General features: G+C 45.9%; 1 protein-coding gene across 1 annotated transcript in view; it reads left to right on the top strand.

Moving 5' to 3' along the window:
- The window catches only part of efnb3b (ephrin-B3b), a 49793-nt gene that overhangs the window by 2264 nt on the left and 23099 nt on the right, over window positions 1–24430 (top strand). The window contains exon 2 of the mRNA XM_028956137.1: window positions 20056–20351. Coding sequence (XP_028811970.1) covers window positions 20056–20351 — 296 coding nt within the window. The remainder of the gene's footprint in view (window positions 1–20055; window positions 20352–24430) is intronic.

The following is a 24430-nucleotide window of genomic DNA, read 5'->3' as shown; positions in this document are numbered from 1 at the left end:
ATAATAATTTCTCTATGATAAGCTTCATAGTGGCCAGACAACCTAAATTATGTCTCCTTGATGACAATCAAAGTACAATTTAGGGCTTCATTTCCCCAGCAGAGTGCTGGACGGATGGTGGAAATCCGTATGTGGGTTATGCACGGCTATTAGTGATGCCACGGGCCGTTGAGAGACGGATGGCTTTTTAATGCGTCCATGTGGCCCTCGAAAGTCTCAGCGCTTCAGCAGATGCTGTGGGTGGGAAGGGGTGGGCGCTGGGGGCTGATTCCATCACCGGGAATCTGGGCAGACATTTTTAGCTATTAATTTTTGTGATGCTGCCGTCCACTTACGCTCATTAATTACAGGTTCAGATCCTTCTCAGCAGCTATAGGGCTGGGGATCTTGCTGAGGGATCATGTTAGAACTTTTTTTTTTTTTAGTTCCTAAGTAAAATCTGGACCCTGAAATCCCTTCTCCGCAATTTCTTGCAGTCTGGGCGAAGGTCCTCCAAACCCAGACAGTGTTAATGAGCATTTTTGTCTGCGTTGCCTCGCCAGTCTGGCAAGTGTTAGTAGGTGTAATTTCCAGTTTTCGTCTCTGTAGTGTTGTGATCAGAGCGCGGCTGTTCCGCTCGACCCTACCTTAGGTGGCGTTGGACAAGTGATTAAAACTATGTGGGACCAGCGGCTGCTTTCGCGCTCGGTGCCGCCGCCGTCTGCGCTTTAAAATTTCACACCGCTGAAATTAGTCACACACTTTACCCCCCCCAACAACACACACACAATAAAGGAAGACATGTTGTAGCCTCCAGCTTACAGTCTCAGAAAAAGCATCCTAATTACAGCAAGGCCTATAGTTTCCCCCGCCACACCCACACACGCAGGCTAATGGGCATCTGTCTGGTCAGTCGGGTGTTGCCCCGGGGCACAACACTCCGCATCCTTTAAGGAGCAAGAAACATAGAAAGTAATGGCAATAGAAGTATCGTTCTCTCTGTCCTTAATGACAATTTAGCTTTTGGCTTGGTTTGTCCTTCCTTGCCCACCCTCGGTTCGTGTCTTCTCTCTTTTTTTCTGGTCCCGCCCGTCCCTTGGTGACGGAAATGCTGTCAGGCCTCCTTCCCCACGTACCGTTCGGATGGAGCAAATGAAAAACACGTGTTCTCTCCAGCAACTAATTATTCCACTTAGAAAACAGGTGGGCGCCATGAGGGGACGAACGGAGGGACCCGGGCAGACGGAGACAAAGAGAGCAGAGCGAGACGGATCAGGGCAGGGAAGGGAGAACGTGCGCGTTGCGCCAGGGAATATCTCAGAATGTTTGGGAATCGATACCTTTCAAGGCATGGACGTCGCACCGAGTTAGGAGCGAGACAATGGAATTGCGCCGGAAGGGGGATCACCTTGGAGACGCTCAATAAGTGCGAGAAAATCCATAGAGTGTTTGTCTTCCAGTGACTGCTGTAATTGAATGAAATATGGAAATGCCGGTGGCCTATATTTCATCCTGTGTTTTGAAATGGAGCCCTCAAAATACTTTTGTCAGATGAACTATGTGCTCATGTTGCCGTGTGTTTATGTTTCCACTTCCAAAGCGGAACTCAGTCAGTGCATTTACAGGCATCACAAACTGTACCTCACTTGATTTTGTGTGAATGGGGACTTTTTTTTGAGAGGCGGCTACTCTTGCCAATGCCCAAGATCAGGTTTACAGATTCAAAGCACAGACAGCCAATTGCATTATTACTCAAGGATTTTGTGATGTCAATTAAAAACAGCAAGTCAGCCTTTCTATGTGAATTGTTTCTCTAGATCACCCAACGCTCTGCAAAGGACTGTGGGTTTTGTGAAAAATGGGTGGTGTGTTTTCGCCGGGAGAGGTGGGCGTTCCCGGTGACTTGTACTACAACGTCTCCCCCTCAAATGCACATTAAAAATGAATCCCAATCGGATTCTCAATAATTAATTAATCGGCCGCTAATTGGCCTTGGATAAAAAGATGCGTTAAGTAGGCTAAGTGTTTCAAGTCAAAAAAGGGCAAAAAGACACAGAGAGAACAGAGAATAATGAGTGGAAAATCTCTGAAATACGACCGTGTGTGTATGTGGATTGGCAATGCATCAGCCATTCGTTCATTGATAGGCGCCTGGTTAGGACACCAGAAACTGGGCACCCCCCAATTACCCCACCCAACCTGAACCCCTCTCCCCCATCTGTCCATCTTCAGGAAGACTGGCTGTGGGTTGCCTGGTTTCTCTGTGCGCTGGTATCTGCGGTGCAGCCTTTTGGAACTTAGGCAACAAAGAGGCTGCAGACTTACCCTCAGCTGCAAAACATGGCAGCAGTCTGTTTAGGTGACAGGCATGCTGAGGCACATTCGCCAGAGTCAAGAGGGGTAGACTATTGTGTTTGCCATCTCTGTGTGTCTGTGTAAATGTTTCACTGAGATTCTTTTCAAAGAGGAATTTGTCTGTCTGGGCTAGAGAAGCCATTTTTGTCACAAAAAAAAAAACTGTCATTCTCAAATGCGGAAATGCATATATGTCAAGATGGAGTTGATAGGACCGTCAGATAGACAAGATGATTCCCCTGAGCTCCACAAAAAAGACATTTTGTAAAAATGACAGCTACACTGCAACTATGGGATCACATGTAGTAGTCTGGAGTCTTCTATTGCTTTGGACCAGCATAGCTCATGTTCAGGGTCCTCTACTCCTACCTTTCCATTTCAGACTTGGCCAAGCTGGCATGTCCAGGTCCCCTAACCACTACAGGCAAATTCAGAAAATGGATAAAGACATAACTGGCTAAATGGCTAACAGGAGGTTGGCCGCACTAAATTGACTTTGCCAGAGCTTCCGCATATACACATAGACACAGACATTGACACAGCAGGCCCCTAATCCTGGCCAGAGGTCTGGCGGGTCACATGGCTCGGGGAGCCACGGGCCCCCAGTGAGTGCAGGTTGCTATGCGAGGCTTTGGGTACCAATCATTAGATCGGTTCTCCCAGATTCCCCCACAGCTCCCTCCGCTAGCTCACTAATCGGGATCATCCCCTTGCTGTTGGCATTTGGTCGGCCCAGGGTCAGTTCCCCTAACCCCCATTATCCACCACTGTGACTGCTACATTGGATTTGTAAGAAAAAGACAAATAGAAGGCAGCTGGAAATGGAAGGGTTTGGTTCCTCTGAGGACAACATTTAGACAGCAGACACACGGGTTCCTCCATCACGTCCTCAAAGGCAACAGATGCCGCAAGAGAGGTAGCCTGGTCGTGGCCTTTGCGGGCTGCACCACAATTAGCCAAGGCTTTAGTCTGCAGCGTTGTAGACGGTCGCTAGATTAGTGCGGTTGATGTTCCGTAAAGCATGTGATGACTATTAAGCCCATCTCTTTCGCCCGGCTTTACTTCCTGTTCCGCTGAATGACTTTGTTCTGCGCCGAAGGCAGAAACCGACGCCAGACAGGCCGTTAAGGCAGCATGTAGTATCTTGATTCCACGTCTGCTTTTTTAAATTTTTTTCATCCCTGGCTTTTGTTGTCTGCCAGCTTCTGGTCATTAAAAGCAGAGACCATTTGCATGTACTGCAAATGCTCACAGTTCACAGTAAAACAAACTGTAAATCAGAACAGAAGGATTGTTGTCTGGTGAGCTGACCGTTCCACGGCATGGTTGCCCTGGGGCACCTTGTTGCCCGACCGTGGAGATAAGGCAGGCCAGCCATGGAAAAGTTTGACGCGTTACACATGGACAATAGGGACCAGCGTCACCGCTGACCTGCTCACAAAAGAAATGATGGTTGAGCAAAGGCCTAACCGGCACGCTGTATATCAGTGCTACAAGGCAGTAGTTAGGGAACTACCCCCCCCCCCCCCCTCTTGCTAATTGTCAGATTGCTTCAGTTTTGCCCTACTTGGCAAGAACGATGTGCGCTCAATACATCACAGGCACTCTGGGGCCGAACGTCTTTAACAGCCAGTGTGTACTATCCCCCTCCACACCGGGGTTCACGCATATTTCTGTTTCATTTTTCTTGAACCACCTGTTGGGCATTTATCAAGATGGAAACCTGTATTATGAGTCTCGGGCCCGAGTTCGACTGAACTCCTCTGGCTGGAGCGAAAAGAGGTGTAGCAGCACGACCCTTCAGACTGGTGCAGCTCAGGTCTTTATTAAAGCTGAAGACTCGCAGCTTGAGTTTAGCCCTTTGGCTGTCGCCTTGTTTCAATAGAACGTTTCTTCCATTTTTCATCTAATGCACTCCAGCTTTACCGTGCAAGCCAGGACTCAGTACTTTTTCTTGATCTTTCTTTCTTTCTTTCTTGACTCACTTGCTCTGTCTTTCCATTCTGCAGAAGACATTAACACACACACACACACACACACATACACACACACACTTTGTTAAAAGAAGCATACATTTTTTTTTTATAGCACTCAGAGCTGGACCGTGTCCAACTTGAAGGGTTAAATTTCCTCCGAGGCCTCGGCCCCCTTCAGCAGCATATCACTCCTGCGCTCCCCCTCCCATCAGAACAAAAGATCACTCCTTCCAGTGAAAGCATTGTGGGGACTTAATGTTAAATGTGTTACAAAAATACTTTATTACCTTGGTAGTAGAGCATGTCTGACCATACACTCAGCCCTAGCAGCCAAGAAGAAAGCCTTTGAAATATATTACCGTTACCATATCTTTTATGTAAAACACGTTTTACATGGTGGGAATCGGCAAGTCCCCGCTTGGCAGGTGTGTCAGGTTTTTTAAATCCAACGCCCTGGGCACATTTTTACATATATATACACACACACACACACACATCTGCATTCCCTGTCATTCTCACTTTCATCACGTTTTAGAAATTACTCCATGTCTCCGGACACATCCACCTCCCCTCCACACTTTCCCTCCCTCCCTTCTTGGCCTTCTCTGAAAAGTCTCTTGCGCCGAATGGCGCTTAGTGCTGGCTTCCACTCGCTCGCTCGTATTACACACCACGCCGACCAGGCTTTAAATTTATACGTTTTAAATTGCTGTGTTTTTCACTCTCTCACCCCTTCCCCCATCCCTCCCTCGCTCTCTTTGTCTCTTCTTTGTGGGTGGTTTAACTGGTTTGTGCCAACCCTTCCACTCCCTCCCTCTCTCTCTCACGCTCTCTCTCTCTCTCTGATAAGTGATTCGGATTTCAAAAGCCCCGCTGAATCATCCCGATTGCGTATCACCGCGGTGTCGAGGCAATTTAAGAGTGCTGCCGAACGAGTCTGCCCCCAGACCCCCTCACCCCAACAATGAGAGCAAGAGAATGCGCCCCCCCCCCCCCCCAGCCCAGTCCGCTCTCCACCACTTTCTGTCTCTCTTTCAACGGGGTCCCACCTCACCCCTTTCTCTCGAGCTTACGTGCTCCCTCTCTCCCCTGCCCGCCGCACTCCGCTCCGGGAGAGAAAAACTGATGGAGCTGGGTTTTCTTTTCTTTTTTTATTCCTCCCGTTCTTTCCCGAAGAAAAGGGGCCTAGAGAATGCTGCTGGGGGGATGGGGAGAGAAGGAGACAAAAGCCTTGCAGACTCTCCATTACTGAGCCTCTCAAAACCTTCATTTGACCAGCGAGTGAGTGTGTGTGTGTGTGTGTGCGTGTGAGTTTATTAATTTCTCATGCCATGCTGTGTGGTTGTCTTCACTTGTGTGCGTCTGTCTGTGTGTGGTTTTTTTGGGTTGTGTGTTGTGCTTGTGTTGCAGTAGATTTTGTCCACGCTGGGCGTTTATGCACAATGAGTGTGTGATGGATGGGTTTTTTTGTCGTGCTGGGAAGTTGTCCTTCAGTTACCAGTATGCAATGATGTATGTTTTTGTGAAATTGTGATTGGTTGCATTCCATGCTGTGTGTGTTTGTATGGGTAGTGAAGTTTCCCCTCCTTCTTGCCAGATTATCTGTTTCTCACATGCTAATGTTTAGAGATTTGGCTAAACCGCTCCTGTCGCTGCTTTCTCAGTGTGTGCACACACATATACACACAGACGTGCGGCATGTTCCATCCTGGGCTGATCTGAATTATGCCGGGTCCCGACCACCTTCATCTTCTGAGGGAAGAAATGGGTGGCCGCACACACACACACGTACACACAGGGCACTCTTGATGGATGTAACACTATGCAGCGGCCTTTTGTGCCTGTGTGTGTGTTTCCCATCCGGCCGCCGCTGCCTCTGTAACTAATAACTGTCGCTGTGTGTATACGAAGGAATGAAGGACGGGGCCGCGCTGCTGCCGTAGCATCACAGCCAGCCGGTTCCCTCTGTGTCACAGACTGAAACTTTTTGGGTGATAAGGAGCTCCCGCCGGCAACAGCGGTGACCCGGCGCCGTCCGATTCTGCCTCTGTTGACTTGTAACTCTGGGACATGTCGAATCATCAAGACAAACATTCATTTATTTCATTGAAATGAATACCTTTGTTTAAGACTCGCCTGTTTAAGAGTTTTGTTATCATTCCACGGCTGGTGGGGTGAAAAATGTGCTGCTCTCTCTCTCTCTCATTCTCATTCTGCCTTTCTGTGTGAGAGTGTGTGTGTGTGTGTGTGTGTTGTAAAATTGATCCTTATTAAGTGTCATTTGCAAACCAAAACTTTAAACGGCACAAAGGCCGTTTTCTGGGGGAGTGTGAGACGCGCCGCCTGAAACAACAGAAAATCGCCTGTACCACTTGACCCTTTCTTTAGGGGTGTTTGGCGGTACTGGGTAAAGGGGTAGATAATCCCCTGCAGCGCCCGCACCCGCCCATTACTCCTCCAGTGTGGCGGTGCTGCGCTGTCAATCACCCAACAAAGCTGTCTATAAGGGGATTACTGCTCTCCTCTCTCCCCTCCATCATCCACTCCCACTCTCCCCAAAATACTCTCCCCTGCTAAATCAGTCCTCCCTCCATTGCACACGCACACACACACACACACACACACACACTCCTCCTTTTCCACTTTCTTTTTGTCCCTCACTCATTCTCCATGCTCCTTACTGCAAACATTTTCTAAAGCTGCCCCCTCACCTCCTGAGTTTTTCCCCCTTTTCTCATTTAGTTTCCCCCCCCCCTCCCTTTTGCTCAGTCTGCCCCACTCTCTATCTCTCCACTGCACCCGTCCACTCCTCTGTCCATCCGTTGCTCCCTGTCTGAGGTGTGCAGGCGTGGAGTTGGCACACTGCAGTACCACTGCTGCCAGCACACACACACACACACACACACACACACACACACACACACACACACAGACATGTGTACACACTCACACAAATATACAGTTTACCCAGACAAAGTTTTTCATTATCATTGTTATTGTTAATAACTTTTAGCATATAATATTTTTTTTGTGTGGATCTCTTTAAAACATTGACTACTACGAGTATTACTAGTATTAGTATTACTACTCCTACTACTATGTTTTTGTTAAAAGAATGAAAGTTTATATAATTTATGCCTTCTGATTGAATGTGTTTTACATTTCTGGGCCTCCTCGGAATGTTGAATTTCCCACATTTGCGTGTGAAATGGCTGTTTCTGAAAGATAAGTTGGGAAAACTCTGCTTGGTAAGTGAGGAACATGCACACCTTTTTCACATTGCCTTACACACACATGCTGGAGATCAGCTCCATCCAGTCTCTGGTTAGTGCACACACAACTCTGCAGCTCAGCAGAAGCACTTGTCGAGGTGAAGAGTGTTAATCTGCAGAAATCCCAGCATTAATGTGGCTCTTTAATCTGGTATGTGAGAGAGAACTGGACCAGGAGGGAGGAGGATGGACTGAAGATGATTGAATGTGGATGACAAGTCTGTTATCTGCTCCTCAACTGTGTGAAGATGAATTATCTGGTACGCTTCATATAGAATTTGCGTATTTATTTATTCATTCATTCATTGCCATTCTCACAAACATGTGAGATTGGTGGTGTGATTAAGCACAGATTCCTTAATGAAGAGAGAGAGAGCGTGAGGTGTTATCTCGACTTTTACTCGTCCTGACATTCTCACCCTTTCTGTCCGTCTTTTTGGGAGGACAACCTGGACTCCTTCCTGGATTGTAGCCCCCTGTCGGTGTCGCATACTGTTTCTCTCTGTTGAACACACACTCACATTCAGGTGAAGCAAGTTATTAACACCCAAACACACCAGCAATTTGACTGGCAGAATAGTTCAGACCCGACTCCCAGATGTTTGCAAGGGGAACGTCTCCATCAGGAGTCACGGTGGTAAAGCGAACGCGAGAGAGAGAGAGAGAGAGAGAGAGAGAGAGAGAGAGAGATTATCCTCCCTCCAGAGAGCCGCCAGTGTTCCTTCTGCCCTGAGTGCTGCTGCTCCTTAGTTCTTCCACACAAAGGCGAAAAGAAAAAAGTAGGAGTTGAAGGAGGTGTAAATGAAAAGAGGAGGGGGAGGAGGAGAATAATCTCGAGTCGTAGAGTGAGGAGTTTTCAGTGCTGCGTCTCTCTCTCTCTCAGTGCTGTATCTCTCTCTCTCTCTCTCGCTCTTTGTCATGCATCATGGGCAAAAAGTTGAAAAGTTTGATGGTGTTTGTGTAGAGCTGCAGATTTGTAAAGTCGTTGTGTAGAGACACCAGTATGAATTCCTTATACATTGTGTGTGTGTGTGTGTGTGTGTGTGTGTGTGTTTGTTCATGCCCTTTGCCAGCCTTGTACTGGCAGTGTTGCCTCATTTGGCGCAGAAGGGAATGCAGAGAGAGAGAGAGTCCCACAGAGAAGGGGATTACATCGAATTACACTCACGCGCACACACACACACTGGGATGATGCCACACACACCAGCTGCTGGGCCATTACACTCACATGTATTTATTATGAAGCATTACGAAGTCCCACCCACCAAGTGATTGTAGCAGTCCAACAACTTGTGTGTCTGTCTTTGTGTGTGTGTGTGTGTGTGTGCGAGGCGAGTGATAGACCGAACCTTCCTCAGGAGCCTTTGATTGACAGGTGAGTGTGTGACCTGTAGAACTCTGAGCACACTTGCACATATCAGGGCTGTCACTTGTCCACTGTGGAACAAAACCTCTCTACAGAGACACACACACGCGCGCGCACACACACACTCACACACACTCAGACCCACAGCTGGAAACCTAATTCTGTCTTTTCCTTTTCAACTTTTCAAAAACCCACCAATTACAGCCACTCTATTCTCCACCTCCCTCCTCCTCGCCCCTCTTTTCTTAACGAGCAATCTTGTTAACGTCACAGTCCCTCTTTCTTTCTCCCTTCTGTCCTCCCTCCCTCTCTCTCTAGTTCTCTCTCTCCTTGTTCCATCTTGGTTTGGAGCAAGATTTTTTTCTTTCCCACCTCATAAAAAAGGAGGGAGACTTGCCCTGCCGCCCCCCCACACCTTTTTTTAAAAGAGTGTGAAGGTGGAGAGCTGTAAAAGAAAAAACGAGGGAGCAAAAATAATAAGAGGACAAGTGACTGGGAGATTACACCTCCGTAATTGTGCGGTGCGCTCGCTGTGCGCGGCCCAAACCCCCCAACCCGAATCACCGACGTCCGAAGAGCTTCTTTCTTTCTATAATTCTTTCTTGCTGCCCCCCTCCAGATTCGGCTGAATTATTAACGAAGACGTCCGGGCGCGATGAGGAATCACCGCGGCTCGTTGGGGCATGAGCAATGCGGCATTTCGCTCCGGGGTCATTTTTATGCCGCACTCCCTGGGCCTGCAGCAAGAGTACACATCTTACCAGGGAGAACATTTTAAAAGCCCACACAGCGAGCGGGAGTCTTCTTCTCTCCAAACTCTGACGGTGGTTGGAGGCCGGAGCGAGCTACTCGTATTAGCCACGCTCACAGTGATGTGTTAATTAACGACCCGGGTGCCTGGATAATTAATGAGGAGTCTTGATTAATTACTGTGACGGCACTTCGCCTTTAGTCTGAAGAAAGGACGTGGTGGTACGGCTACATGGATCACTTGCTGCACTCTGCTCAGTAGTTCATCCCATCATGCCTCTGCACATGCACATGCGTGTGTGTGTTTTTTTGTCGCTGACAGGTTTGTGGGTCTGTGAGTTAGTCACAGTGTGTGCCAGGCATTATGCCACAACTTTGGTTGCCAGTGTGTGTGTGTCTGTGTGCGTGTGTGTCACTGGCAGCCTAATAACCGTCTTACAGAGGGTGTTATGGGCCTCACACGCTGGCAGCTGTCCCCACTTCACTGATCTTGAATCAGTGGGAAATGTCACCGAATCCTCACACTCTGGTGAGCAAAACCCAACATTACTGACCCGGGGTCAGTCTGGATGGGGCCAGTCAGCCAGTCATTAGCTGGTCACTTTCGGCCAATGGCATGAAGGAAAACAACAAACAGAATAGGCGACGGGAACACAACACTCTTGTTACGGTTCCAACGTGGCCGCCAGATCCAGAAGTCACTGTGTGATGTTTTTATGGCAAGAGCAGGCACCACAGTTGGTGTGCATCAAAATAAATCTGACCCCCTTTCGCTTGTTCCCGAGACGATTGGGTAGGAATGAGATTACTCACTTGTCTCTTTTTTCCCCCCTCACTTCCCTGCATCAACATTTTGGCCAAAAATGTGGCTACAGTAAACAAAAGCCAACTGTTCGCTACAGTCTGTTTAATCCAATGGGCCGAAGTGGATCCATGTTTCCTGCGCTTAGAGTTGGACCAACCTTCAGATCCTAATCTGGTGGATTAGCATTAATAATATTATAACAAGTGATTTGAAGAGAAAAGTCAAACCGGATTTTGTGCACGGACAAATGTCGCTGCAGATTATCTGACAATTTTAATTAGCGGGATGAACTTTGCTCAGTTGGAGTGAACATGTGGAAACTCGAACTTCAGAACGTTCTGATTGTTCCTGTCAATCGAGACAGTTGAGCGAGCACTTGTAGGTGGAAATGAAAACCCAGTTGCATGATTAGCATGCAGAGGCAGGTCAATCTCCACCAAGTTAATCTGCGAATGTTTAACTAGCATCAGCTGCAACATCCACGGATGGTGACGTTCACAAAAATAGGCAAGACGAGGGACAGGACATGCAGGTAGGCAGGACAGAGGAGAACAGGTAATAGGAACGGTCCCACTTTGTCGTAGTGTCGAGCCGAGAAAGGCAAACAATGACTGAGCAACTGGAGGCGGCCATCTTGCCATTTTAGTGTCACCCCACTTTCGCGTTGCTCCCGGTCACGTGAACGGAGTCACATGACAGTTTTACCCTTTGAAGACTGATGGACTTCATACAGGATGACCTGCTGAATGGATCACCCAACATACAAAACAACTTTAAATCCTTGCTGAGTAGCCCAGACTTTTGCAATCACAAATATACATAGCATATGTTTGCCAATTTACCCTATTTACAATAAACTAAGGTCACTAGTTTCTTAAACAGACAAAATCCGAATGATGATATAAGTATTCCTGTATTCAGTGTGTCTACAAGACCTTCCATCCATATATACATTCTTTAAAGATTCACTAAAATCTCTTCAGTGATAAACTATTAAATGCTTTTTACTGAGATGAAACTGAATTAATTTCTCATTAACCAGAAAGGAGTTGTCTATGAGTTGTTCAAAAACCTCTGTGCGTCACTCTGGAGTGAACCGGGTCTATTCAAAAGCTCCACTGAAGACAACTACATTCTGCACTTTTTTCATGAATTTAAAGGATGCATTAGATCTCAAATAGAGCAAAGCCTTTAACCAAAATTCCTTTTTATGTGCTAATCATAGCACTTGAAATAGCTTGATCTATCCCTTTGGGTCCCAGGCGTAAACTGCACTACAGCACCCACGAAGCACCTAAAACCTGTTACAAGGCACCGTCAGTGTATTTATTTTGTGTTCAGGTAATATATATGAATGGATAGATGAATAAAGGATAACATATTTTTTTCAAGAAACATTGATAGTTATTGGTTTTCAATGCATAAACGCAGTATTTTTCCCAGAATCCCCAGTGTAAATGCCTGAGCTCAGCTGTTGTTCTGCGAGTACTGTGAACTCTAATAGGTTTCATGGCTACTAGCACTTTACACAAGCACTAAGAGAACTGATGTTTTTTCTTTCTTCTTCTATTCACTCATCCTATTCGTTTTCTGAAAATCTTTAAGTTCATTGAACTGTCGGGGAGATCAATGTCCTTTGTTGTCTGATAGGGAGAAAAAAAAATTGAAAAACTTTTTTCTCAGATTTTTCTCCCTTTTTGTCTCTTTGTCTTCCCTTCGATTACAGAAAAGAAAGGATGACAAAGGGCATTTTCCATGCCCTCCTTTCTGCTGCTTCTCCCTTCACCTCTGCAGCTCCCTCCCTCCCTCTCTCATTTTTCTCTCTCTTGTTCTATCATCCTCTTTCATCTTCCCATCTCCACTCTCACTTTCAACCCCTCTGTCCATCGAGCACCACCCCCCTATCTCTTTCATTCATTCACCTTCTTTTCTTGTCTTTCTTCTTTTGCTCTCTCTCTTTACCTCTTTTCACCTGCCAGTCTCCTCTGCTGGGGGTCTTACTAATTGTTCTCTGCTCTGTCCTTCTCTCCTCTCTCTCTCTCATGCTCTCTCCATCTATCCCCACCGACATGCTGATACAGACACCTGGCTTAACACAGCAGGACGTCCCTCATCCATCCATCCTTCCAACCAGCTCAGCCTGTTTCCGCGTTCGATCAGTCTGAGCTCTTTTATTCACTGTCTCCTCACAGGCCGTCTTCGCTCTCGCTCTCTCTCAGCCAGTGCCGTCCGCAGGCCCCACTAAACTTTTTATTACATTTTTTTTTTTATTTTTCTGTTGTTTCTTTGAAGAGGGAACAGAGAGAAAGCAATCGACGCAGCAGGGGGGTAGGAAGGCAGTGGGATGGAGGTGATCGCGCTCTCTCTCTCTGTCTCGCTCTCTTTTTTCTCTCCTCTTCAGTACACAATCTCCCAGTGTGTGAGAAAGTTAGATTCAGCTGAAAGAAAATGTATATTTTTAGTCCTTTTCATATTCAATTATCGTAATGGTTGGGGACTTGTTCTTGTTTCAATGTTCATGTGCACTGGAATTGTGTGCGTGCGCGTGTACCAGGGAGAAGCATAAAATTTGCGCTGTACCCCTTGTGGGAATCTTGTGGTTTACAACACATTTTGCAAAAAAAAAGCCCCACACATACACAACCGTATGTCTCCTTTCTCCCCCTCCATTTTCCCTTGTATTTATTTCTCATCCTTGTCTATGCAAATGCGCGCCTGTGTTGTACTGATCCAGCTCTTGCTATCTGAGCACCAAATAATCCACAGAGACACAGAATCCCACTGACCTGTCATCTGTCAATCACTCGCTGGAGAGGAAGTCCTCTGGAGAACGGCTCCTGCCGTTGACCTGGTATGAACATGGCGTGAAGAATAATGAGACAGCGGCTTCTAGATAAAGTCACCCTGCAACTTTTTAATGGAGAAAAATGTCTCCACACTCACACACTTTAAAAATTAGGACTGCAACTAATGATTATACGGATCATTGATTAAGCAGTTGGTATTATTTTCGAATTGATTTGTTGCTTTTCAATAGACAAAAAATAGATTTAAAAGATTTTTTCATGAAATACAGCTCTCTGTTTTTTTTTCATTAATGGCTGTAGCATTTGTACATGATGACATAAGTGATGTAAAAAACAATCAGTTAGTTAATTATGGATTATAATTGGTTAAAATCTTTAGTTGTGGTGATCATAATAATTATCACATTGTTCAGGTGGAGGACATACGCTCGTCCTGGTTCTCTGGCTCTGCTCCCCATGTCTCTTCACACCTCTGGACTCAGCGCTGCGGTGATCTGTTGATTTTACCGCAGGGCTCTGTGACCTCAGGGTCCAGAAGAGAACACAACCTGACCAAAACCCCGGGGAGAAACTGTGAGGAAAGAGAGGGACCCCCAAATCACTTCAAGATGCTTGTGCTCTCACAGCGGTCATTTTGTAGGGTCTGCTGGTGGAGACCAGATGAAGTGAAAGACCGCAGGCTCTTAACTTTCAGGTATTATGGTTTCAGAAACTAAAGAGTCATGATGGAAAATTGTCTCTCAAAAAATAAATGAAAAATTAGACAGATCCATAAACACGCTAACCTGTGTTGTAGGCACCATGACCCTTGAAAATGTGGCTTTTGGTCACGTTCTAGACCTGTTGGCATGAGGCTGGAAGTACTTAGGCCCTGCAGAGCTATGCCTTGGGAATTCAGGCGTTGGCCCCTGTAAAGAAGAGCAGGGTCTAGGTGGGTCTCCTAGCCCCTGGCCCCTGTCAACATCTTCTAGTCCAGGTCGGGAAAATGACCCTATGGTTGAAGATGCTGGATAACCCTCACCAAGGTATGGTGGGGGGCCTTTTCTCAGGAGACCCCTGTTTCACTGGGCCCTCCAGACAGTGTGACCCCATTTAATAGGACTGTTAAGTTTGAGTGCATGAGTTTGACCTGGAGCTTGCCCTGCACATAACAACACAGATGTACACCCATACATACAGTGAAATATGTTAATGAATGCCCACTCACGCACATAGCCAGAGGCTAAAGGGGGGAAATGAATAAAAACTGATTGTCTGACCGCAGGAAACCATACTTATGCTGCCTCAGAAGGGTTTAATCACATGTGTGTGTGTGTGCTGTGTATTCATTTGCTTGCACCTCAGATCTTCAATCACCCAACACCTGAACAAAATGACCATTATGGTTCCACAGCAGGGTCACGCTCGGTACGCCAGACTGAGAGAGGAGGTGGGGGTGGAGGTGAGGTGGGGTGTATGGGGATCTTAGGGAGAACTTGCTGGAGTCCAGATTCCGAGAAATAGAGCAGGATGAGAAGGAGACACCAGTTCCGTTGGTAATGTCCTACTCCATGTGGCACTCGCTTGCGTTTTCCGAGCATCCTGCCTTGGTTACGGAGCCGTGTGATGTGTAGACGATGTGACATCAACACTGCAGCATTCCGGACCGCCTCCAGACATGAGGGTGGGGGTGAGGCATGCAACAGTGGTGACAAGGACACTCTTACCTTCACAGTCCTGCGACAAAAATACACATCTATCTATCTATCTATCTATCTATCTATCTATCTATCTATCTATCTATCTATCTATCTATCTATCTATCTATCTATCTATCTATCTATCTATCTATCTATCTATCTATCTATCTATCTATCTATCTATCTATCTATCTATCTATCACTTTCTCTTTTTCTGTTTTTCTCCGACTTTCTCCTACATCAGGAGAAGCCATATGGAAGCTATTATTTCTGCCGTCCTTCTCAGTGCCAGCGTTCCAGCAGCCCTTCCAGCAGTTTGTGACTTTTGCAGCTGCCTGTCCTCTCGCTCATTGCCGGCTGCTCATCGAGCGAAATCTCTACATCCTCCCCTCCTTGCCTCCTTCCCTAAAAAACATTCGTCTCTCACTCCTGTCTCATCCGTCTTTTTGGATGCTGGCGATGACCTTTGAGTCCCGCGGTGTGAAAATCGTGTCATTTCGCCTGGCGCGTGTCGGCCGAATCACTGACTGCACACAACTGTGGGAAATGGGTTTGGGGGCCTGGGCGCGCTGCTAGTGCAGGCGGTGATATATGTGATAATTACATCTGAATATCCGTGCTGCAGAATTATGGCTGTAGAGCAGCCTGAGCGGTAGATCTCTTCATCTTTTATTATACGGCTGTCTGAAGAGCCGCTTCGACTGTCACGCTCGTCTTTAATCTATGAGGACAAGGAGACAACAGTGGAGAGAGCTTTTTGTGCTTATTACATGCTAGTCCTTAATTAACGTCGTGTGTGTGTGTGTGTGTGTGTGTGTATATATATATATACATAAACATACACACATATCTATATATATAGATATAAGTAATAATAAGTAATAAGAACAGTAATGGCAATCATACATACATAGGATACATACGTAGAATGGATAAATACATTTGTGTCCCACTATTAATTTGCAAGAGAAATAATGATGAATCATATTAAAAAGCAGGACTGTAAATTTGCCTAACATTGTTACTAATAACCATTGATTGTGCAAGACCTTTTGTACAAAGGCAGCGTCGTGGTACTTGGTATTTGTGTATTTTCTTTATTTTCTGCCCTAGAGATCAGAGGTCTGCGATATTCTGCAACTTTCTTTAATAAACGGGATTGGGTGAGTTGGCTTGTCATCACCCAGTTTTGGAGTTGGTTTGGGCGTGCTGGAACAGGGAAAAAACGGAGCTCCTCCTGGACTTGAGTTGGAGACACCTGGTGTGCATGTAAATTCACAGACTGCAGTCCAGGTGTGAGCGTTTGTGTTCGGTGTCTTTTCGTCAGTCTACTCGTCGGTGATCTTGTTCTTTATAATGCCGGTCAACAGATAGATGGCTACACTCTGCAATCATGCTTGATCAAAATGGTGTTTCTAATAAAATAGCCAATGAGTGAGCTCTATTCTAAAGGAATTTCTCTTGCAAGCCAATTAGACCTTTACACATTGTTTATTAAGTGACAGGGTGTCGTGTGACCTCAGCTATTCACCCCCTGGGACATTGAGACCTGATCAGGAACTGTGGGGTTGAGTTTCGCCTGCTGACTGTGTCGGGTGGGTCAGGTGGGCATTTTGAAAGGATTTTGCTCTTTACAGACTTGTGGGTGGTGACGCACTAGGGGGGGTCTTCTTTGGAGCACCTGCGCGCTTGGCTTCGGGTGGCTCGCGGGTCGGGTTTCCATGGAGGAATTTTTGAAATGTACAGCAGAAGCAGGGGACTGTCCAAAAAGATGTGGGTCTGGTTGGGGGTGTAGCGAGGGGTCAGAGGCGGGAGTGGGTCGTAGTGAAACTAACACTCTGCTCTTATCTCCGAGTTGTCAGGGTCAGTGGAGGGCGGGGGTGAGGGGGTGGGGTGAAGGAGGCCGAGAAAATGATGTTTCAGGCCCTCATAGAAGAGTTGGGAAGAAGAAAGGAGGGGAAAGTTCACCTCCCGTTCCTGCCCATCCCACACACACACACACACACACACACACACTCCTGGAGACACACTTATGTACACACATCCACACTCACACACCCTTCTCTATCACCTCTGCCCCCCACCATCCCCCACGCCGCGTTTCAAAGTGTGGCCGGATGAATAGCACTATTGTTGGAGGGAAGGACGGAGGGGAGGGCGGCAGAAAGAAAATGCCGAGGGATGCGGTCTTCAGAGAGAAGAGCCGTCAGGGGTGTCAGGGGCAAGCGAGCTGACAAGAGACGGCCACTTTTGGTTTTATTTATGGCTGAAACAGAACTGCGATGATGAGTGGAATCCTTGATGGATGATATAAATAAAGAACCAGCCCACCCACTGCCCACATGAAGTCCAAGGGCCTCTTCATAGCTCAGGTCTGTCAGGTTGATGGAGTAGAAGGTGAGGAAATGACACGCCAGGTCCTAATGTTCCTCCTCATTTGGGGAGAGGTTATTTAACCTTGAGATCTCCTGCGCGTTCGAGGAGCTGCCTCCACTCGCTCAGTCTCGTAATTACAGCCTGAGCAGAGGCGGCAGCTCCGAGTGTGTGTGTGTGTGTGTGTGTTTGTGATAGACCCTATTGGTGTGTGCGCATTGGCGACTACAGAGTGCAGACCAGATGTTTTGGCCCGCCCTCCAATTAAAAAATGAATTGAAATAAAAGAGCAGAAATACTTCAGTGTAACGCCGCAACATGCATTGTGACAGCATTGTATTGGAGGTGAAATCTTATCTATGGGTTTCATCAGAAGGAAGCAGCCCCTGCTTTCCTCACAGCGCTACAGTCACTGCATCATCTCCAGTTTGGTCCAAACCCTCCCGGCACCTTTTCAAGCAAGGGAATGTCAGAGCACTAAATACACACCTAATACTAATAATTGCAGCCTTTATGTCAAAATACGTTTACTGCAAACTACAGACACCGTTACTAACGTTGTAATCAACGTTTTCCTATCCAAAGGCTGGCCCAACTTTCCTGCCTGTATTTAGAGTCTGTAAGTGTACGTAGTAACTGAATCTGTGAAGGCTGCGTGCCTTTTATGCAGGATGTAAAGTCCACGCTCGTTCCTGTGTGTGTTTTGTGCGTTATGGGCCTGTGGTGTTGACTCAGATAGAGTTCTTGTGGGTTTGAGGGGAGGTGTGAATGTGTTGATAAACCAGTGCCACTGTACCAACTGTCTTCTCCCATCTGGGATGGGTTAAACTGTCCCCATGCCCCCGCTCCATCAGGTCTCTCGGTGACTTTGTTCTGTGCCAGGCGGTCTGGAAAAACTTCCTCGTCTGAACTTAGAAAACTGTCCATGAACTTGTTGGCCTTTGAGGCAACCAAACATGCTCTGTTTTGCCACATGCATTCTCAACTTCTCTCCTCGGTTTAGGTGAAAGGTGTCATCTGAACACGCCGGGCGAGGCCTTCACTGTTAATGAGACTGTGTCTGATACCATCTACTTGAAAAGAAAGAGAGAAAGTGCAGAAGAGAATATGAAGCTGACACAAACCACGCAGAGATAATGAGATACTGGGCTTCTTCCATCAAAGTTTGAAGATCAAATGCGCCTTAGTGACCAGACAAGACTACCCTGTTCTGAAGGCCCAGAGTATGCCAGCATTCACTGCAGGCCTGTAACAGATGGTGACTGGCGGCAAACAGGAAACGATCTGATGACCAGATTGTCCCATTTAACAGCGCTTGGACATGTAACCTTCATAGACTGCCTCCTCCGATGGTCGGGGTGTAGATAGAAACATCAACACGACCTGGTGGGTTCACACAGAGCGTGGGGCTGGCAAGGTAAAGTGGACCAAATGTCTGGCCCCTCCGGGTGACTTCCACCCTGCTCCAGGGTTGCAGTGGAGGTGCAATAATGCGCAGGCTCTCCTGGACATTTCGGGAGCCGAGGAGCAAGTTAACTTTAGGTTTTTCCTCGCTAATGAACAATGTTGACGCTTTGTTGCTACACCCTAATGCAAATGATTGGTAAAAATCAACAAAAAATGAGTAGGTGGAGGGTCTCTTTATTAATTTTCCTCTCTTTCTCTCCCATCCCAGCCTCTCTGGGATTCTTTACTTCATTCCTTCTCTTCTGCCATTTTTCTTTGTTGTCATTCTCTCTTTTCTCGTCCCTTCTCCCCGTGTCCTCTGCCCCACAGGCACCTGCCACTATCCCCTCCAGTTTCTTTTTATCTTCTTTCCCCTATTTCACTCAACCCTTTCTTCCTCACTGCAACACTTCTCCTCTCATTCTCATTCCTCTCCAGCTCCCGTGGTAGCACTTTTCCAACCCCCCTCCACCCCTTTTTTCTCTGGATCTTTTTTTGGAGGGCAGCAGCTCCTGTTCTTGGTGTTTGTGCTCCCATTCTCCATCTACTGTGACAGGGCCTGACATCAGATAACAGCAAAAAAATGTGCCATGCAGGAAGTGAGAGCTGTGTAACTGTGTGTGTGTGTGTGTGTGTGTGTGTGTGTGTAGGGGTATATAAGCGTATGTAAGTGGGTTGCACCTGTAGACATTCTCTTGCATTATGATTTCACACATTTCTCTCGTGGACCGGTACACAGACGCAATTAAAGCGGTTTTCCCTCGGCTATAACAGAAATTCAGGGAACCAGCTCTGTCTTTCATAAAGGTGACAAACAGAAATCTGCGTTTGTAATATTTCAATTCATGTGATTATGTTTTTGTTGTTTTTATCATTTGTGCTTTATGATCTGTGGAGCTCAGAGTGAAAAGTGATGATTCGTGTGTGTGTGAGTGTCTGTGTGTAGACATTCACTGAAGTGTGTGCTGAGTACAAGCCCTCTTCACCATAAGAGCTCTGATAACCCCGCTGACCTGTGCTGGAAGGCAGGGGATTGTGGTATTGGGGCTTTTGAAAGCTGGAGAGGTCTGTGTAGAGTCATTTAAACACCAAAATTGTCCACAACAAGCATAAGATAGTCTCTCTCTCTCTCTCTCTCTCTCTCTGTGTGTGTGTGTGTGTGTGTGTGTGTGTGATAACTCCTTTTTTCATCTTTCCTTCAGTAAGTGTGAATTTTAAATGCATATCTTTCTCTTTCATCTCTCCAGATTTGGGGATGACAAGGGCTACGTGCTGTACCCCCAGATCGGTGACCGCCTGGACCTCATCTGCCCCGCCTCAGACCCCCCAGGACCCCTGGCCCCCGCAGAGTACGAGTACTTCAAGCTGTACCTGGTGTCGTCAAGGGAACAGGCGGACCGCTGCGAGGTAACGGGGTCGCCCAACCTGCTGCTGACCTGCGACAAACCCAACAGCGACATGCGCTTCACCATCAAGTTCCAGGAATACTCCCCCAACCTGTGGGGCCACGAGTTCAAGACCATGCACGACTATTACATAATCGGTGAGTGTGTGAGGGTGTGAGAGATGTACTGCAGTACCTGAGAATGTTTTCTGTGCGCATTTGCATAGGTTCATGAGATATTGAAATATAAAGTAACTGTGTGAATATGTGTGTGTACACACTGGAGCATGACAGCATTTATAAAGGTATGTAGGTGTGTTTGATGATTCTGACCACTTTCTTCCTATATGATATATATTTTTGGATTTGTAGTCATTTTTAGTGTGTGTGTGTGTGTGTAATCTTTATGTGTCTTGTATCTGCCTTCAGTTTGTTGTCTTTAGCAGCTTCTGTGCCCTGTTGGACTGCATGAGGGTGCATTCTGAACATTTGTTTTGGGTTAGTTTGGGGTTGGGACCTGTACCTGCTTGACGGAGCTTTGATCTGCCCTGCCGCATGCACGATTATCAAATGAAACCATCTTGGTTATGGGTCATGTCACAGGAAATCTCGCTCTGGTTGTTTTTCTTCCTTAGTGCAACGTGTCAGTCACTAAACAACGGAAAGCAAAGAGCTGAAAAGAGCTGAAAAAAGCTTTAAAGTGTCTGAGGTGACGCCCCCCTGCATCTGATAAACACAGATTTCACTCATTCTTCCCTCATCTCTGGGTGACCCTGCAATCTTTTCTTGAACTATGTCAGGCAGACAGTGAAGGAAAAAATAATATGAGCAAGAACAATGGGCATAGAAAACACGGCCACACCCAGGGTGGCGTTTTTATGGTGCGTAGGGTATTAAAAATAATGTGAGCCTGCATTTTTATTTTTCATGTGATGGCCTAGATCATCATCTACAGACAGAAATCTGTTATTAATCTTAATCTAATAAGATTTGTAATATGCAAATGCATCAATTGAGCCGCAGGAGGGAATAACATAAGCAGCTCTTCTTCATGATAAAATATATTCATACGATGGGATAGGAACTGTTTGAATTCTGTACATATTAAATGAATATTATGTTCTCCATTCTTATTGTTTGATTATTATAATTATATGAGTTAAATAATGAGGAAATTGTGAAAATGACAGGAAGACACTTTTTATCTTAATTAATGCAGTGTGAATTCCATCATTCACAAGGCTTTTGCATGGTTCTCAGTTAGGTTTGAACTTCATGGTTCACGTGGTTCATAGCTGTAACCCACCAGGCTGCTCTCAGTCCCCCAGGCACCAATGAGGAGAGAATGGACCGTGTGGCGGGTAATTTTTTACTGACATTTTCGCCCAAAAAGAAAAAAACTATAGGGCACCAAACAAAGTTAAGGCAGCTTTATGAAAAAGAAAGTCAGGTGTTACCTGTTAATGTTCCATAAATAATAAAATCATGTTGGTTTTCAAGCGCGCAGGTCCTTGAGGTGTTAATGTGAGGGGTGTGTGTGTGTTTGTCATTTTTTACAGCCACAAAGAGGACGTGAGTGTCTATAAGATGAGATTAGTACATTCTGTCAGTTCCTTGTTCTGTTGAGCCTCTTCACAACCGTGACCGACACACACACACACACACACACTCAAATGCACACATAATTCCACTCACCATGGCAGCCTTTATCAGCGGACCAGCAGACTGGATGAATCGATCGTCAGGCCAGGCCAATCAATGAGGTCTCAAGCGCAAGGTCAGACACAAACAGACAGGCAGGGAGGAGGGGGGTCAAATAGAATGAGACAGAAAGAGATGAGGGGAATTTCTATAAGTTCAGCAAGAGGAGGGGCGATGATGCCCCAGACTTTGTACATGTTCAAGTAAGCATGCAAGGTATGTGCGTGTAGTGCTGATACATGAGATTATGTCATTAATATGACTCTATATGATCGTAATTAGTGTTTTATACAAAGGTGTGTGTGTGAGTGCAGAGATACAGTGTAAGAGTATTAGAGCTTGTGTATGTATAAGACTTGGCCTCAAGAGAAACTGGGTTTTAATTAACCTTCCTTAGCAAATGTTAATTTATTCAATGTGGCTTAAATGAGCTGGAACTGAGAGTGATATGAGAAGAGAGGGGTAGTGGTGTGGTGGAGGGGTTGGGGGATGGGGGTGGATGTATAAATGCCTTAATAGCTCCCATCTATTGGAACATTTGACATGAAAGAGTCAAAAACCTGCAACTCTCCAGTGAACAGTCACTTCTGTTGGTCCACAAGTGAAAACGCACACTCCCATGTACTGCTGTCTCATTCACACTCATGCACACACACACACACACACACACACACACCTGCATTTTTAACTCCTTGTGACAACCTAGAATACTAACATATATGTCATGAAACTACATGCCTAAACTTTTAATCACTAACTAAAAGTAAATACTTTCTCAATTGAATCTTTGTCTTTTGAAAATTAGCATTTTATTCATTTATAAATCCTCCCAGATAAAACCTTCTGAGCTTCTTCTGTCACACACACACAGTGTGAGGGACATGGCCGTTATCACCTGACCGGGTGTGCAGTTGCCTTGGCAGCATGACAGACAGAGCGCAGGAGAGAGCAAGGGAGAGAGAGAGGGAAGCAGATGGCGAGATGTCAGTCAGAGTGGCGAAGGCGAGCTGTAAGAGAGGGATGAACTGTGATGGATGTGTGAGCAGTGGAGGGCTTCACCTTGGAGGTCTCAGAGCACAAGCGTGTCACAACCTCGACGAGTGGCAGAGCCACGCGGAAAATACTTTATTTATGAAGACCGTGTATCATGCCAGAGCAGCCTTACAAAAAACATAAAGGGGGTAAAAAATGAAAATGTCACACGCAGACTGTCTCTAACACAGCTACAGGGAACAAAAAAAAAAACTGTGAGTTTGGATCAGCCTCTCCCTGCGAAACAATGGTACAATCAGAAATCAACTGAATCATCTAACTGGTGAGAAGTCTAAGCATTTTTGTGCAAATTTAGAAGTGATTGCCTTTGTTTCTGTTATTTCTTTCCTTTGTATGGACTTTTTCTTTAATGCATTGCACTCCCAAGTGAATCGGCTCTTTCCTTGATCATATCAACTAAGTGAATAGATCAGAAAGGCAGCATCTGTAACTGCTTGCAGTTGGTTTGGGGTCGGAGATGTATGCACAGAAAACTCAAAAGTCCTATACTTCAATGCAGAGCCAGGCACATTTTAACAGAAAACAGGTGCCGAGGCAACAAAAGAAGCCAAAATCTACTCTGCATTTAGAAACGGATAAACACACGAGAATGTGAAGCCTGTATGGACACATGGAACACATAATAATAAGTACATTCAACCAATTCGATTATTTCATGTACAGACTGGGTGTATGCCAGAGTCTTTTAATAACTTAAAGGTGTCAACATCACCCCCCCATCCCCCCTTCCCCCACTGTTTTCTTTTTCATAAATGTCACTGATTTAGGAATACAAACTGTAAATGTGTGAAAGTACTGAAAGATGGGCAGGGGTTTTTACAAAAAGCCTGAAGCATTTGAAAAGCTTTGTTTATCTTCGAGCTACCCAAAGAGATGTCATATTAATAAAGGGTATTAAATAAACAAATGATTAGAGAGAAATTTATTATGTGCAGTTGTACTGCTGCTAACTGGCATCATCGAAGGCGTTGAGGCCAACTGTCCACTGACGTGTGGCGTGTCACTGGCTATTTCATGGCTTCGGGTTTGTTTATTCCAGCCACATTCCAGTTTATTCACCTCCCCAGAGCACTTTTTAAAATGTGTTTAATGTAGCTGCTAGTTTGTCTTTTTTTTTTTTTTTTTTTTTAGTCTCAGCTTTGAGGCCTTTAATCCATCACGGGTTTTAACTTCCTCTTGATGACCCGAAGTTGTACGGAATTGAAAGCTGAGCCTTCCCACAGGGCGCCCGTATGGACTTTTTTGCTAATGCAGTTACGGACGATCCAAGAGCTGATTGATTTAGGGCTAAAAAAAAGTGAAGTTTCTCTGAGGGAGATAATTAAAGAAATCTGTTTGGGTTTATTGAATTTAGTTTGACTTTGCCCACATGACGGGAGACCATTAGCATTAAATAAGTGTTTAATCACTGTGATTTTCCTGGGTCAGCCAAAATTTAAGACCCCAGATCGTGTTTACCTGGGGCCCATGCTGGTGATAAAATT

Source organism: Denticeps clupeoides, chromosome 1, assembly GCF_900700375.1.
Source record: "Denticeps clupeoides chromosome 1, fDenClu1.1, whole genome shotgun sequence".
Classification (NCBI taxonomy): Eukaryota; Metazoa; Chordata; class Actinopteri; order Clupeiformes; family Denticipitidae; genus Denticeps; species Denticeps clupeoides.
This window is presented reverse-complemented; position numbering and strand designations above follow the sequence as displayed.